This window comes from Rhinopithecus roxellana, chromosome 4 (assembly GCF_007565055.1).
Source record: "Rhinopithecus roxellana isolate Shanxi Qingling chromosome 4, ASM756505v1, whole genome shotgun sequence".
Taxonomy (NCBI): Eukaryota; Metazoa; Chordata; class Mammalia; order Primates; family Cercopithecidae; genus Rhinopithecus; species Rhinopithecus roxellana.
This window is the reverse complement of record NC_044552.1, coordinates 173,494,324-173,510,748: the sequence shown is the minus strand read 5'-3', so window position 1 is coordinate 173,510,748 and position 16,425 is coordinate 173,494,324. Positions and strand designations below refer to the sequence as shown.

Here is a 16,425-nt window from a genome sequence, read left to right as displayed (position 1 = left end):
CAAGGAATAATGAAAAAACCTGGCCCTTCTTATCAGGCAATTTCAAAATTTTAATACAGTTGTCAATAATTTTCTTCCTTACTACTTATGTGCCATAAGCAAGTCTGAAAGGTATGGCCAATAATATAAAACTTCAAAATTTTATAAATTATCAATATTCCTTAGACAAGTTTTGTTGTAACTTACACTTTTAAAAGAGGAATAGGGAGAATACTTTATAACAACATACCAAGTGGGCCAAAAGTTATACTGAAGTTAAACCTAACGAGTGACAAATCAAAAATGAAGAGACACAGTATACAAAACTGTAAAAATCTAAAACTAATAGTCTTCCATTGCCAAAATCAACAATGATGAACAAGCCCAAGAATAATTTGTTAGACGTGTGTGAGAACTGTTTGACAATTTTATGTCACCACTTGCATTATAAAGGACTGAGATCTTGCTGCAATTATATACACTTCTCTCCACACAAACAAAAGGTAGAAATGAAGTAATTAATTAAAAACCAAACATGATTAATTTAACATGACAAAGTATTTTCGGTTACAATAAACATCATACTAGTAAAAATTCACTAGTTAAATTTGATCTTATATAGGGAAGACCATTTCAAAAAATTACTTGAGGCTTTTCCTTGTTTTTTTTTTTTTTTTTTTTAATCAATTTGAAAAGAAGAAAGTAAAATGACAAAAAGAAAACCCAACAAAAATGAGCATTGCCTTTACAGGTTTAAAAATACCAAAGGTGAGTACCCTCATTTATCATTTTAACATAGGACAAAAATCCTCAAAAGCCCAGTTTTCCTTGAGTCTCAAATAAATTTGCTTAGGGAAATATTATAAATCTGGGAAAAAATATCAGACTTTCTCAAACAAATAAAGCTCAGCAGAAAGCAAGCATAAAAATTAGTCCACAACGGATCTTAATTTTTAAATTTTCAGATTAAAATAGAATGGCTGATTTATTATGCAGCTCCATGAATTATTAAAGAGTCTTCACAGCTTCATCCTCCTAATTCTTTGGAATACTATTTATGTAGGCCACACAATAAAGAATGCTAATGCCATTTACTTTTCTTTCTAATATCACGACTTAAAACTGCAAAATCTACAGGTAATGCTTGCTTTTTACATGTATTACTCATGTGCCTGGCACATAAATGTTAGTTACTATTATATTACTAACTCAAATGATTCTATTAAATGCTATGATTTCTAAGAGCTGTAATGTTACCATCTGAATTATCAAAATGCCTTACTTCCTTTAAAACACCAAAAGACAAATGTATACATGAGAAGTAAGTGACTAGGAGAGGAGAAAAGAAAGCATCCTCTAACATACAACAGACTCCTCTTATTCAATGTGATGGACATTGGTAATTGTTAGTATAATGGAATGAATATTCTATTCTACCCTAAAATTCATATGTTGAGTCCCTAACCCTCAATATGACTGTATTTGAAGACAGGGCCTTTAAGGAAGTAATTACACATAAATGAAATCTTAAAGGTGGGGCCATAATCCAATAGGACTCTCATTCTTTTAAGAAGAGGAAGACAGACAGATGAGACTGGAGGATGGCTTGAGCTCTGGAGTTTGAGGTTACAGTAAGGTATAATAGTGCCACTGTATTCTAGTCTGGGTGATGGAGTGAGACACTGTCTAAATCCAAAACAAAAAGAAGAGGAAGAGACACCAGAAGTGCAGATGCACAAAGGAAAGGCCGCGTGAGAACAGCGAGACAGTGAACACCTGCAAGAAGCTAAGTCTGCTGACACCTTAATCTTGAATTTCCAGCCTCCAGAACTGTGAGAAAATAAATTTCTGTTAAGTCGCCCAGTCTGTGGTATTTGGTTATGGCAGCCCAAGCACACTAATACAATTAGCTAATTGGATAAAGGAAATAAAAGCAGGAAGAAATTAAAATGCTTTGTAAACATATTAAACTTAGTTTAACTTAAAAAACAATATTCATTTGTATATATTCATACAGAATCAAGACCTATAAAAAATTCTAGTTTTGGCTTCTATAAAATGATGCAAGAGCTTACAAAGCAATGTGGGTGCAAAAACCTAGATTGCGGTTACTTTTTTCAAAGTCATTCCCAATTCAAGTCTTTTTTTTTTTTTTTAGCAACTCACTTTGTTCTTTCTAAAGCATTAACTCAGTTTTTATAGAAATTACAACTGTATTCTTACACAAATATTTCACTGGTCTAACTAGTATTTAAGTAGATTACATAATTACCGTAACAAATATAATTGGCATAAACAGCTCTGAGAATACCACAATAGATTTGTTAAACAAATAAATCAGCTGATAGAAGCAGAAGTACTGTATATAAATATAGTAGAGATCAAGCAACTCACCAGCTGAAAGTATTCAACATACAACATATTATTGCATCAGGCAGTGTGGTTTTTATTTTGTTGTTGTTGTTTGTTTGTTTTGAGACGGAGTCTCACTCTGTCTCCAGGCTGGAGTGCAGTGACGCAATCTCGGCTCACTGCAACCTCCACCTCCCGGGTTCAAGCGATTCTCCTGCCTCAGCCTCCCGAGTCACTGGGACTACAGTTGTGTGCCACCATGCCCAGCTAATTTTTGTATTTTTAGTAGAGACAGGGTTTCACTATGTTGGCCAGGCTGGTCTCGTACTCCTGGCCTCATGATCTGCCCACCTCGGCCTCCCAAAGTGCTGGGATTACAGATGAGAGCCACCGCCCCTGGCCCAGGCAGTGTGTTTTAGAGAAGGAATGGCCAGTATTGGTTAATCAACAGGGTTTGAAATGGACATTAGATAAGAGGGCTTCTACTGTATACTCAAATAAATGTTACTCATTCAAAATTTTCATTCTGGAAGGCTGTAATGACGCCAAACAATTTGGAAACTATTTATAGAATTTCTGAATCTGTAATGTTTTAAATGTTTAATGGCAAATCATCATCCTTGAAATAGAATTTGATTTCCAAAAACAACTTTAAATCATTAGTCTGGTAAAAAATAAGAGCAGCAAAGTCCAGTAAAATCATTTTAAGAAAAGCAAGGTGTTACTATAAAACAAAATAACTAATAAAAAAAAAAAAAAACTTCTTTAAAGGCAAATCTTAAAGGTAAGTTTCAAGAATATGCTGAAAAATTATGACAGAAATAGAATGAGTACAAAGATTCCACTCCAAGGATGTCATTTGAATATAAACTTCTAGTATTTTTGTTTTAAAAATGACTGCCATACATTTTCATTTTAATTACACCACAAATATCTATACATCCATATGTTTATATGTAGGTACACAGATACCTATATATACATATAGTAGATACCAATCAACTACTTATATAGATGTATAGGTTAGCTTTCTGAAATGCCCTGATATTAGAGCCTGATTACAGAAGATAGTTTATGTCACAATGAAAATTCTGAACATTTTTCAGTAATAAAAACATATTTTGCATAAGGTAGTGACATAATGAATGCAGTGTTTTAGGAAGATTCATTTAACATATAAACTAGAGGTATGAAGGAGATCATTTAGGAGACTGTGAACATAAACCAGGTGTATGGTTAATAAGGGTCTAAATTAGAGACAGCAAATGGAAATAAAAAGGATGAAAACAATGATATAAAATAATACATGCAAAAGGCACCATATAAATATTAGTTTTCATCACTATGAAATAATCCATAAGATAGAACTATATAAAAACAAGTCAAATGCAGGCTAGAGATGGGTATGAAAATCTTCAGGCTGGGGCAGTGGCTCACGCCTGTAATCCCAGCACTTTGGGAGGCCAAAGTAGGCAGATCAAGAGCTCAGGAGTTCAAGACCAGACTGGCCAAGACGGTGAAACCCCGTCTCTACTAAAAATACTAAAAAAAAAAAAAAAAAAAAAAAAAAAAATTAGCCAGGCATAGTGGCAGGCACCTGTAATCCCAGCTACTCAGGAGGCTGAGGCAGGAGAACTGCTTGAAACCAGAAGGTGGAGGATGCAGTGAGCCAAGATTGCCTGGGTGAAACAGGGAAACTCCGTCTCAAAAAAAAAAAAAAAAAAGTAAGGAAGACTCACAGTACCACCTTTCTTCTGTTTACCCTAAAGGTCCAAAGCAAGAATGAGGGTCATCCAAGTTTCCAGTGAAATTAAGAGAGTTGTCAATCGACAGAAGTACAGCCCAAAGAGCTTTTGTAGATTTAATTAAGCTCCATTATGAGGCACTACTCATGTCAACTCTCGTCTGGGCATGAAATAACAAACGTTTCGTTCTTTCTTAAGCTTAAATGAATTTTGTAGGTAAGAGAGAGAAAGAGAGACAGAGAATGTGTTGGGCCCTAACAAACTGGGGACATTTACTTTCTCTATTTATAAAGCAACATATTCTCTTCATTACAGTCTGCAATCAAGTAGGTTCTGCTTTTGGAGAAAAATGGTAACTAGGACATTGCTAATTAGATAACAGTTGTCTAAGAATGCTGTTCTATAACTGAGTTAGCAACAAGGATGTCAAATAAAGCCTGAGAAGTGAGGGTCAACGTCTGTTTGAACTCTACTCAATGTCTATGTCTATATCCAACTCCTACCCTTCAATCCCAACTGGATGCCACAAATCTCTTCAACTTCTGCCTCTTGCTAAATTCATCTGTAATTTTTAAAGTACCACGGAATAACATTTCCAAACTCTATCACAGGAAAACTATGTAGAAACAACTACTTTTGATTCTTTCAGAATTTATCCCAAAAATACTAAAGCAATTTACCTCAAATTTCTGCACCTTTTCCATTGTGATCAAGCGCCTTGATGTGTGACTGGAAAGCTTCTGCTCGCAGTTGCTAATGAGTTTCAGGCAAGGGTGCCAAGGCACCATCTCTTCAGTGTACCTGAAGGAAGAACAGCTGACTGTTAGGAACACTCACATGTGTGGCCCACAAAGAATCATGGGGATCATCCAATGTAGTGTGAGATGTTCTTCCACTATGTGCTCTTTTTCCCCACATACGCTAACTATCCACATGATCCATAACTATCTATAAGCAAAGTAGCTTAATTCTATCATATCCCAAAAATGAAGTTAAATTCTTTACCTGTAGAATAAGAAAGAAATATTGTAAGTACGTTTTGTTGAAGAAAGCCAAATATTTAAACCACAAAAGTACAAGGTGATTCCACCCTATAGAACTCCATAAGAGTAGACAAAAATACACTCAAGAACATCCCTTGACATTCACGAAAGACTGACCATCTGTAGATTTTTATAAATTCCCAAAGTGTATAATCCACTACAGCATATACTTTCCCCTCTAAAATGAAGTGCCCCTGTAAAATTTTCATAACATCTTGAGACCTCTATTACGTTTGTACATATAGAACCAAAGTTATTTGTAAAATTATTCAAATAAACTACAACTAAAATAAGCGCTACAGATTACATCAGTCTTTTGGTCATATGAACCAGGAAATAAAACAAAACTATGCCAATGAGTGGTGGAGACTGCTGCTGTACAGCACATGTCCTACATGAAGATGATGACAACGTCTAGAAAGCAGGACAGTCAATAGCAGGAGTTCAGAATCTGGCATCTGACAGGTTAGCATAAATCTTGGCCAAAGAAATAGTTAACAGAGGTGGGAGAAACAGCTATGGAACAGAATGTGAAAGAACAGCAAGGGAGGGCACTCACTAGGCATGGGTACTTTTAAGAACACTGTGTTGCCAGGATTTATGTTTCCTCTGCAATTTTGTATGCCTTTTTGGATAGTGTCTGCACACATTTATTATACAGGTAATCTTAAAGGTCTGATTCAAAATAGCAAAGGTGCTGATTAGTTTTTCATGTAAAGGACCACAATCTCAGCTACCTGTTTTAATGCATCAACACTGTTTTCCCCACCACTCTTTCTTGAACTTTTCGAGGTCCCACTGACCTTCAACGAGCTCTCCCTATTACCTCAATCATATGCTCAAACCCATCATCACCCACTTCCCAAGCATCATTCATAATGCACTTCACTTTATTATCAGTGGAAAGAATTATCTTGAAGTCATTCTCTGACTTCTTCCTAGAGCTTTCCAACAAGTAATGAGCACTTCAGATTTCACCTCATCTGGTAATTCTTTAATGTTCACTACGTAGCCAGAAATGTTGTAGTTCTTATAACACTGACATCAAATTTTGAATCTTCATGCAATGCATTTACGACATGAAAGAATACATTCTTTTTTTTTTCTTTTTCAGAGACAGGACCTTGCTCTGTTGCCCAGGTTGGAGTATAGTAGAAAGAATATATTCTACACCATGGTTGAGACTAAAATAATAAGTGCTAACAGAAAGAAGATATAGCCTTAACCTTACGCTTACAAACCGTAGGATCTATAGATGCTGGAAACAGTGTGTGTCAAACTAAGTAATACACTATTTTTTAAAGGAAAAAAATCTTTTACTTCCTGGTGGACTGACTTAAAGTATTTTTTATTAAAATGTCACTTAAATATGCACAAGCATAAATTCGATATAAATTCTTCATGCTTATATCCCTAATATAACTATAAAACCCAAAAAGCAAATTTATCAATCCAATCCCAAAGTACAAAACCAATACAATTTTAATTAACATCTATGGCACGAATGATGCTAAACTGCTGAACTAAGTTGCTGCATTTGGTTTAACAGCAGAAAAACATATTTGCATGTTTCATATTATCTTTTTTGACTCAATCTTAATTCATTTTTAACAATTATTCTATTAATGAGCCAATCAATTTAACAATATACTCCCAAAGTACCATACTAAAAAGATTAAAAATAGCAGTTAAAAAATTATTCAGCTGGGTGTGGTGGCTCACACCTGTAATCCTAGAGCTTTGGGAGGCCAAGGCGGGGGGATCACCTGAGGTCAGGAGTTCAAGACCAGCCTGGTCAACATGGTGAAACCCCGTCTCTACTAAAAATACAAAATTAGCCAAGCATGATGGCACATGCCTGTAATCCCAGCTACTTGGGAGGCTGAAGCAGGAGAATCGCTCAAACCTGGGAGGTGGAGGTTGTAGTGAGCCAAGATCACACCACTGCACTCTAGACTGGGCAACAAGAGCGAAACTCTGTCTCAAAATAAAATAAAATAAAATAAAAAATAAAATAAAATAATTCACTGTATATTTACCAACATATTTCATTCCAGTGGAATGCTGGCAAATGGTTAAGTAGAAGGTATAAATCTGTATGTTGCCTGGGCCATTACAACAGTACCAAATCCTATCTTAACTCCCCATTTTTATTAATATCCCCCTACAATCCGAGTTATCTATTTAAAAGCTAAATCATCCTTAATAGGTAAATCCACAGAGACTGACAAGTGGTGCCAGAGGTGGTAATTGCTGATGTCTATGGGGTACTTCTCGGGGGTGAAGAAAATGTTCTGGAATTACCTAGTGGTGATGGTCGCACAACTTTGTGGATAAACTAAAACCATGAAGCTGTATACGTTAAGAGGGTGAGTTTCATGGTATGCAAATTCTATTTCAATTTTTTTTAAAAAACAAAAATAATTGTGTACATAGGCCCCTAGATTTTCCACGAATCAATTTTGACTGTCACTCATTTTCCTGTGAATCTTAATGCTTCAACTACTTTCCAAATGTCACTAGAATTTCAGCTTCCATTTGAGAAACAGATTTTGCAAAGATTGAACATTTACTAAAAACAGCTTAAAAATCAGTTCTTCCAATGCAAATCAAAACCACGAGATACCATTTCACACCAGTTAGAATGGCAATTATTAAAAAGTCAGGAAACAACAGGTGCTGGAGAGGATGTGGAGAAATAGGAACACTCTTACATTGTTGGTGGGACTGTAAACTAGTTCAACCATTGTGGAAAAGTGTGGCGATTCCTCAAGGATCTAGAACTTTCTAGTATTCTATACCATCTGACCCAGCCATCCCATTACTGGAGATATACCCAAAGGATTATAAGTCATGCTGCTATAAAGACACAGGCACACGTATGTTTATTGCGGCACTACTCACAATAGCAAAGACTTGAAATCAATCCAAATGTCCATCAGTGACAGACTGGATTAAGAAAATGTGGTACATATACACCATGGAATACTATGCAGCCATAAAAAAGGATGAGTTTGTGTCCTTTGTAGGGACATGGATGCAGCTGGAAACCATCATTCTCAGCAAACTATCACAAGAAGAGAAAACCAAATACCGCATGTTCTCACTCATAGGTGGGAATTGAACAATGAGAACACTTGGACACAGGAAGGGGAACTTCACACACCAGGTCCTATTGTAGGGAAGGGGGAGGGGGGAGGTATAGCATTAGGAGATATACCTAATGTAAACGACGAGTTAATGGCTGCAGGACACCAACATGGCACATGTATACATATGTAACAAACCTGCACGTTGTGCACATGTACCCTAGAACTTAAAGAAAAAAAAAAAATCACTTCTTCCTCTTTCCTAAGAAATGAAAAACATGTTCTCTTCACTGATTATAGGCACTGCAAAGTTCATCTTACTACAATCAAAATTTATCTCCAAGTCCTACTTTGGGGCACATTATTAGCTTCTCACCTTTTCAAAACTTTTTAATTAATGAATTAAAATTATATACATTGGGGGGTACAATGTGCTATTTTAATATAAGTATGTCATCATGTCATCACTAACACTAGCAGCTGGATTTCTATAAAGGTCATCTTTTATAAAGAAACACTATTACTAATCACTTCAGGAGTTATCTGTGTACAATGAAATTAGATAAAGCTAAATGGATATACGGAGCCTGGGCAAACAGCTACACTCACTCAGTAGCACACTGACTCCTATGACATCAAACATACCTGGATTGTATGTGTACACACTGGATTGACGCCCTGTACACATGATTGTAACACAGATAATCTGGGTCATTTGCAAGTAGTCAAAATTGTAAGTGATAAACTCACAAATACCAACAGTCTACAGTAATTTTATGTGTTAAGTCTCTATAAGCAGTAAAAACAAGCTACTATGAGAGCGCAGAGGAAGGACTGATTAATTCTGCTGAGAAGTATCTGAGAAAGTGTCACAGAAGTGTTGACAATTAAGCCAGGCCTAGAAAAATGACTAGAATTTTACCAGTTGAGGAAAGAAGAAAGGGCATCTCAAACAGTAGGGTCAGAATAAACAAAGGTGAAAAGACATAAAATGCACAGAGTATCTTGATGCTGGCAAAAAGTCTGATATACTGGAGTAGGGAGAGTCTAGACTAGAAGGAAAAAGAATAGCAGAAGTTTCTGAGTAGCAGTTTCTTTACTGTAATTTAAATTGTCAAACAGTGAGAAAATCCTTTTCAATCATTAGCTCTCACAATTTTCCAAATACAACTAAGCTGTTAGGCAGTATTTTGCTTTTATGTCTTACACTTTTCAATCAATCCTGGGTTAAAATAATACCTGAACTTGGTTATAATGTGCAACTTGAATCATATAACAGGGTTTGGCTGACAGTAAATTAATTCAGTAACAGAACTAACAGCCTACATCCACCACACCAAAAATACAAAAGTCTTAAAATTAAACTACACCAAGGTATAACTGTAAATTGAATTCCTTTTTATTCGTGGTCCAATATAAAGCTACATTTTCAATATAACATAGTTAAACTAATTCTAAACTGCTTAATTCGGAAGAATATTATTTCAAACTTTTACAGGTGACTTTAGACTCAAATTCATCTTGATACTGTGTTATTTTCAAAACAGTAAAGAATTTTCCAAAGAGTAAAGACCTTGAATATGAAAACAGTTCATTTTTCTCGCATAAACGCAATACAAATTTAGTTCACTATTAATAATTAATAAGATCGCTTTAGGCTTAAAGAGAGAAGACACTATAGAGATCTAATAATGAACATCAGGGGATCTGAAAATAATTCTCTCCAGGGGCCAGAAACTCAGGGAAATAAATGCCACCATAGTCTTCCCACGTGAGTTAGCCCCATAACTAGAAGAAATCTATCCATTTATAAAACATTGATAAAACATCTAAGACAAAAAAAAAAAAAAAATCACTACAACATGTCTCCCTTTTCCCTTTCTAAAACATCACTTTGGTTATATGTATTTGGAAATCTTCCCTCATCTAAAATTACTAAAATAGAGAAGTCATTGAAGAAATATCCAGTGGCCACTTTTTAAAGTCTTTAGAAATACATTCAGTTTAAAGAACCTCCAATATTGCTTTTTATAAAGGAAAAAAAGAACTCCAAAATAAATTCTTAACCACATATGATTTCGATTATAATTAAATAATAAACTACAAAACAGTGAACAGTCAGATATGCTAAAAAGGAAGGAATTACATAAAAAACTACTGAGGATATTTCAAAAGGGCAGAAGAGCCAGCTCAAAGAAACTCCCTCTGGTCAAATCTGTGACAATTTGAGCAACAAAATACTACTACTAATAAATTACAACCCAATGAATAATACAGGAATCCATGACTCCATACCACTATAAATAATTAATGAAGTAAATGGGGCAGAAAGAAAAGCTCTTTCTTATAGAATACCAACTTCCAAATGCAGAAGAAATTATGGAATAGAAGAATCACTTGGCAACCACCACAGCAGTGGCTGTCAACAATGGAGTCATCAATCTGAGTAGTGGTTTGATGAAAAACAAGATATTCGTGTAATCTTGTTATTTCCCCATAAAATACAAATCAAAGAAGAAAATGATGATTCAGAGAGGAGAAATCTGTCAGAGAAGAGCCTGACCAGACAATCTAAGTTAACATTACCAGAAGGAGTGGCTTTGTGTGCCCTATGATGTGCTGCAAAGATCATGTCTGCGGTATTCCTACCAAGAAAGTATGACCTCAGTCTGGTCACAGAATAAATATCAGATGGCCCCGGTTGAGAGTCAACCCTCAGAATATAAGCCAGGCCTTCTATAAAACTTCCAAGGATATAAAAGATATGGAAAGATAGAAAATATTCTGGACCAGAGAAGACCAAAAAAGATAGGATAGATGATTACAGCACAGTTTCCTACATGGATTGCAACTGGTAAAATTTGAATGGGGTCTATGATCTGGATGGAATACTGTTATCAATCCTAACTTCCAGACTTGGAGGGTTGATCATGGTTAAATAGAAATGTTCTTGTTTCTGAAAAATACAATGACATATATAGAGGTAAGAGGGCACCATACCAATGACTTCTCAAATGGTTTCAAAAAGGTTAGTGATAACAGATACATGTAGGAGTCAGGGGAGGTAGATATATGTTAATATTGGGAAAATCTGGATAAGGGTAGAGATGGGAGTTTTCTGTATTGTATTTGAAACTTCTGTAAGTTTGAAATTATTTCACAGTAATTTTTTTTTTTTTTAATTTTAGCCCTACAACTTGAATTAAACAAAAAGCAAGTAGCTTGTTGCCGGAATTCAGTTTGTCTAAGGTAGGAACCCTTTCTACAAAGACATGAACAAATATAGTCTTATCTGAAAATATTAATAAAACTTCACCTATCATTTCATGTACTAAGTATACGAGATCTGGCAGGATGTTGAATTAAGTGAATACAGCACTGGGAATAAGGAAACAAATTAGCTAGCTGGCTTTTAATTTTAGACAGGTCATTTCACTCCTTGGAATTAAGTTTCCTCATTTCTAAAACAGGTTAAATGAGATTACATTAGCAACAAAACAAACTCACTGTTAAGGGGTCTGGGTACAAATGTATTCTCTCTTATCAGCTGATAATGAAATGCATAACTAAACTGAGGCCATGGTAGTTTTAAATACAGCATTTGTAAAACAAACAACAAGAAATAGCTGAGGGTCCCAAATACTGAGGGACTACCAATCTTTGTAGCAAAAGACAGTTACCACTGTATAATTATGTATAGTAAATATAGGAATTGGTCGGACACAGTGGCTCACGCCTATAATCCTTCGGGAGGCCAAGGTGGGTGGATCACTTCAGGTCAGGAGTTCAAGACCAGCCTGGCCAACACAGTGAAACCCCGTCTCTATTAAAAATACAAAACTTTGCGGGGCCTGGTGGCGTGCGCCTGTAATCCCAGCTACTCAGAGGGCTGAGGTGGGAGAATCGCTTGAACCCAGGAGGTGGAGGTTGCAGTGAGATGAGATCGTGCCACTGCACTCCAGTCTGGGTGACAAAACGAAACCCTGTCTCAAAAAATAAATAAAATAAAATAAAATACAAATATAGGAATTAAAATAATTGTATTAAAAAATAAAGGCCGGGCGCGGTGGCTCAAGCCTGTAATCCCAGCACTTTGGGAGGCCGAGACGGGCTGATCACGAGGTCAGCAGATCGAGACCATCCTGGCTAACCCTGTGAAACCCCGTCTCTACTAAAAAAAATACAAAAAACTAGCTGGGTGAGGTGGCGGGCGCCTGTAGTCCCAGCTACTCGGGAGGCTGAGGCAGGAGAATGGCGTAAACCCGGGAGGCGGAGCTCGCAGTGAGCTGAGATCCGGCCACTGCACTCCAGCCTGGGCGACAGAGCGAGACTCCATCTCAAAAAAAAAAAAAAAAATATCTGTGGCAGATTGAAGAAATAACCTACTGGGCTTGGCAATACCTTTCAGATTTAAAGATTCTATCTTGTTCAAACATCTTGTCTTTTACTATTAATATATATAGCTTTATTTATATTTAATAGTTACTGAATAACAAAACTCAAAGCAATAATACTGAACATAATCAGGGCTTTAAATATATGCACAGCTCTTATTTTGGTCTTAGCTTTTGATTTATTGTATTTAAGATAATCATAATAGCCAATATATATTAAAGCTAGCATTAGAAGGTAGTAGATGCATGAATCCTTTAGCTAAGCGGTTAAAAATTATCTCTAAAGACTGGCAAAGGAGCTATAAAACAGCTATGATCAACAGGTATTGAGCTAAGTGTAGGGTACAAAAAGGGCTGGCAAAACTTTTTCTATAAAGGGCCAGAGAGTGAATATTTCAGATTTTGTGGGTCATATACTGTATGTTTCTGTCACATATTATTTTGTGTGGATATTTTTTAACAACCTTTAAAAATCTAAAAACTAGGCCGGGCGCGGTGGCTCACGCCTGTAATCCCAGCACTTTGGGAGGCCGAGGCGGGCGGATCACGAGGTCAGGAGATCGAGACCATCCTGGCGAACACGGTGAAACCCCGTCTCTACTAAAAATACAAAAAAAAAAAAAAACTAGCCGGATGCGGTGGCGGGCGCCTGTAGTCCCAGCTACTCAGGAGGCTGAGGCAGGAGAATGGCGTGAACCCGGGAGGCGGAGTTTGCAGTGAGCCGAGATCGGGCCTAGGCGACAGAGCGAGACTCCGTCTCAAAAAAAAAAAAAAAAAAAAAATCTAAAAACTAGTCCTAGCTCAAGAACCTTACAAACACAGGCTGAGGACCATATCTGGTCCATAGGCCATGGTTTGCCCCCTGATATAAAATAAGGAGGTCACAACAATTCAGTTGATGAAAAGAAGGAGGCTGAGTACAGTGGCTCACCCTTATAATCACAACATTTTGAGAGGCTGAGGCAGGTGAATTACTTGAGCCTAGAACTTTAAAACCAACCTGGGCAACACAGTGAGATTCCATCTCTACAAAAAAATAAAAAAAATAAAAAATAGCTGAGCATGGTGACGTATGCCTGTAGTCCCAGATACTCAGGAGGCTGAGGTGGGAGGATCACTTGAGCCTGGGAGGCCAAGGCTGCAGTTAGTCATGATCGCACCACTGCACTCCAGCCTGGGTGACAGAGCAAGACCTTGTCTCAATAAATAAATAAATAAAAAGACTATTTTATACACATTTGAAGGCAAACAAAGGCTATTACAAATTAAATACAAAGATGCACCAAATGCAAGAAGAGATAAAGAAAAAAATATAGTAGATATGCAAATATTGTAAGAAAAATGACATTAAAAATAAAATTAAGATTACATACTCTGGCGTATACACCGGCAACCAATAGACTAGTCTTCCACCTAACACGAGGGTCTCAGCTGCGAAGTTTAACAGGTCAAGAAACATATCACTCAGATGATAACTCAAGGAAACAGGAACATGGCTTCCTGGACTGCACAAAAGAAACAAAATTTCAAAATCAGTGAACAATTTTAAGAATGCTAAGTTACTGGGGAAGCTACATGCTTCTTCTGAAAGTAGTAACACATCATATTTAAATTTCGCTTACCATTTTTCTATCCCCTTTGGTATCTCCTTCTGTGAACCTGTTCTTCTTGTAGATTCTCTGATACCATATGGAGCTACACAGAAAACAAAGGTAACACAGATAGTCAAAAGTCACCAAATCACTGATCAAGGACAAAGAGCCACGTTGCCTTCAAACGTGACACCCTGAAAAGAACACAGCTTTACCGATGCACAAATCCAACTGAAAATGTACAACATAAAGACTTGGGGGAGGAGCAACTGTCTTCTTAAAATATGTCAATGTCATAAAAGTCATTGAGAAAAGCTGTGGAAGCGTTACAAATTAGAAGCCTGAAAGATATCATTACTAAATGCAATACCTGACCCTAGAGTAGATCCTGTCCTAGAGGGAAAATATATACCATAAAAGTTATTACTGAGTCAACTGACAAAACTGAATGGCAAACTGTAGATGAAAGTATTTTATCAATTTGCTGAAATTGATAACCGTATTTCTACCAAGAGGATATCTTTATTCTTAGTAAATACACATTGAAGTATAGGAGTAAAAGGCCACAATGTATACCACTTACTCTCAAATTGATCAGAAAAAAAAAAAAAATGTATTTTATATAAGTCAACACAGAGTGGGAGAGCAAATAATAAAGCAAACTGTTACCTTTTAAAAATCACCAAATTTTCATAAAGTATATTCACACTGAAACCATAATGCCTTGATAATTTTTGTTACATTTGAAAAAAATCTAAGTTAGCAAAGAACTAAAGAGAGCTGAGATAGAAGGGCTCAATTTTGCCACTATTTACAGATTTATTGTCAAATACTATATAGAAAAGGCAGACCTATTCTTAGGCTGCCTAAAAAACTCACGACCTCATGAGGCATGGGAAAATAAATTTTCATGCACATTCCTGAAGCTCAGTGGATTCACAGGCCCAGTGGTTCCACAGAACCCCAAATTTCTTGTAATGCTAGAAAGGAGCTGCCAGTGAAAACAGGCACTACAAAAACACAAATGCTTACACATAGAGAAATGTGTGATATCCGAAACTCTGTTCTTCAAAATTTGACACCATAATTGCAAATGACATCTGAGCTCCAGTTGGTATAATAATAACCAATTACAGTCAATACAAAAACAAATACTAAATATATGCCTCAAAAAACTAAGCTGAAGGGAAAAATGGGTGACAAGTTAATATAAAAGGATATAAAAGTGGATGGCAAGTCAATATATTTGTTTAGAAAAACAAAACAGTAAACCCTTAACAATGTAGTTAAGTATGTAATCCACTCTACCTTCCTAAGTTTCTCCTTGCAAGATGAGGAAGTTGGGGGTGGATGGGAGAAACACTGACAAGTTGGCATTCTGTGCATGTGTTGGTAAATTTTACTAATATTACTCCTACTTTTGTATAAAAATAAACTTACGATCAGTAATGATTGCATCAAAATATGTGCCCTTCCTCCAGGAAGGTTTAGATGCATCTGAAACCAGGACATCAAGGTAATACTTCTCTAAACCATATTGACGAAGATTGGCCCTAATGTTTTCATCTGGTCCTCTCCATTTCTGGTTTTTCCTAGTAGCCTTTCCTGAAAGGAAAGAAAAAAGACGAGAGAAAGTATTAAACAGAGTATTCTTATTTCCTGTCATGTAGAAAAAGTAATGTTTTAACTCATTGAAACCTACATTTATTCAAAATTTGCTTTCATTTAAAATCTTGATTTTATGTGTACAAGTAGTTACTTTAATTTCAACAGTAAAATGTACTCATGTCTAACTTATCTTGCTCTGTCAACTTTCAAGTAAAACTGCCTTAAAACATTCATTTGATATTTTCAAATATGAAGATTTTTGTAGTTAAGAGTGAGTTGAAGAGAATATGGTTCCTTTCTTCCAGCAGTAAACAGTCCTGTGTAGAAACAGTATGAATCAAATAAATGAAACAGAAACGAAGAGAGTGAACTTGGGAAATGCCGCAGTTGTGACCCTGGAGAAGGGAGGCAAAATGGAGACACTGCTAGTGAAAGTTAAAGTAGGAGTGGATGGAAGGCTGAAGAAGCTCGTAAGTTCCTTGTTTAGGAGACATGATAGTTTAGGATGATGACACCAGTGATTAATATCGGAGAAACCAGGAAGAAAAACAAGCTTAAGAAAAAAGATGAGATTCATTTGAGATATATCAATCTTGGTGTACCTTGTGGTACCTGCAGAACGT

General features: G+C 36.2%; 1 protein-coding gene across 5 annotated transcripts in view; it reads right to left on the bottom strand.

Annotated features, from left to right (window-relative positions):
* TRMT11 (tRNA methyltransferase 11 homolog) overlaps window positions 1-16,425 on the bottom strand; it is a 126,353-nt gene that overhangs the window by 87,736 nt on the left and 22,192 nt on the right. For all 5 annotated transcript variants that reach the window (XM_030928666.1, XM_030928667.1, XM_030928669.1 and 2 more), the window contains exons 9-12: window positions 15,635-15,799; window positions 14,225-14,297; window positions 13,976-14,107; window positions 4,757-4,877 (exon numbers count right to left, since the gene is read on the bottom strand). In XM_030928666.1, the coding sequence (XP_030784526.1) occupies window positions 4,757-4,877; window positions 13,976-14,107; window positions 14,225-14,297; window positions 15,635-15,799 (491 nt within the window). The remainder of the gene's footprint in view (window positions 1-4,756; window positions 4,878-13,975; window positions 14,108-14,224; window positions 14,298-15,634; window positions 15,800-16,425) is intronic.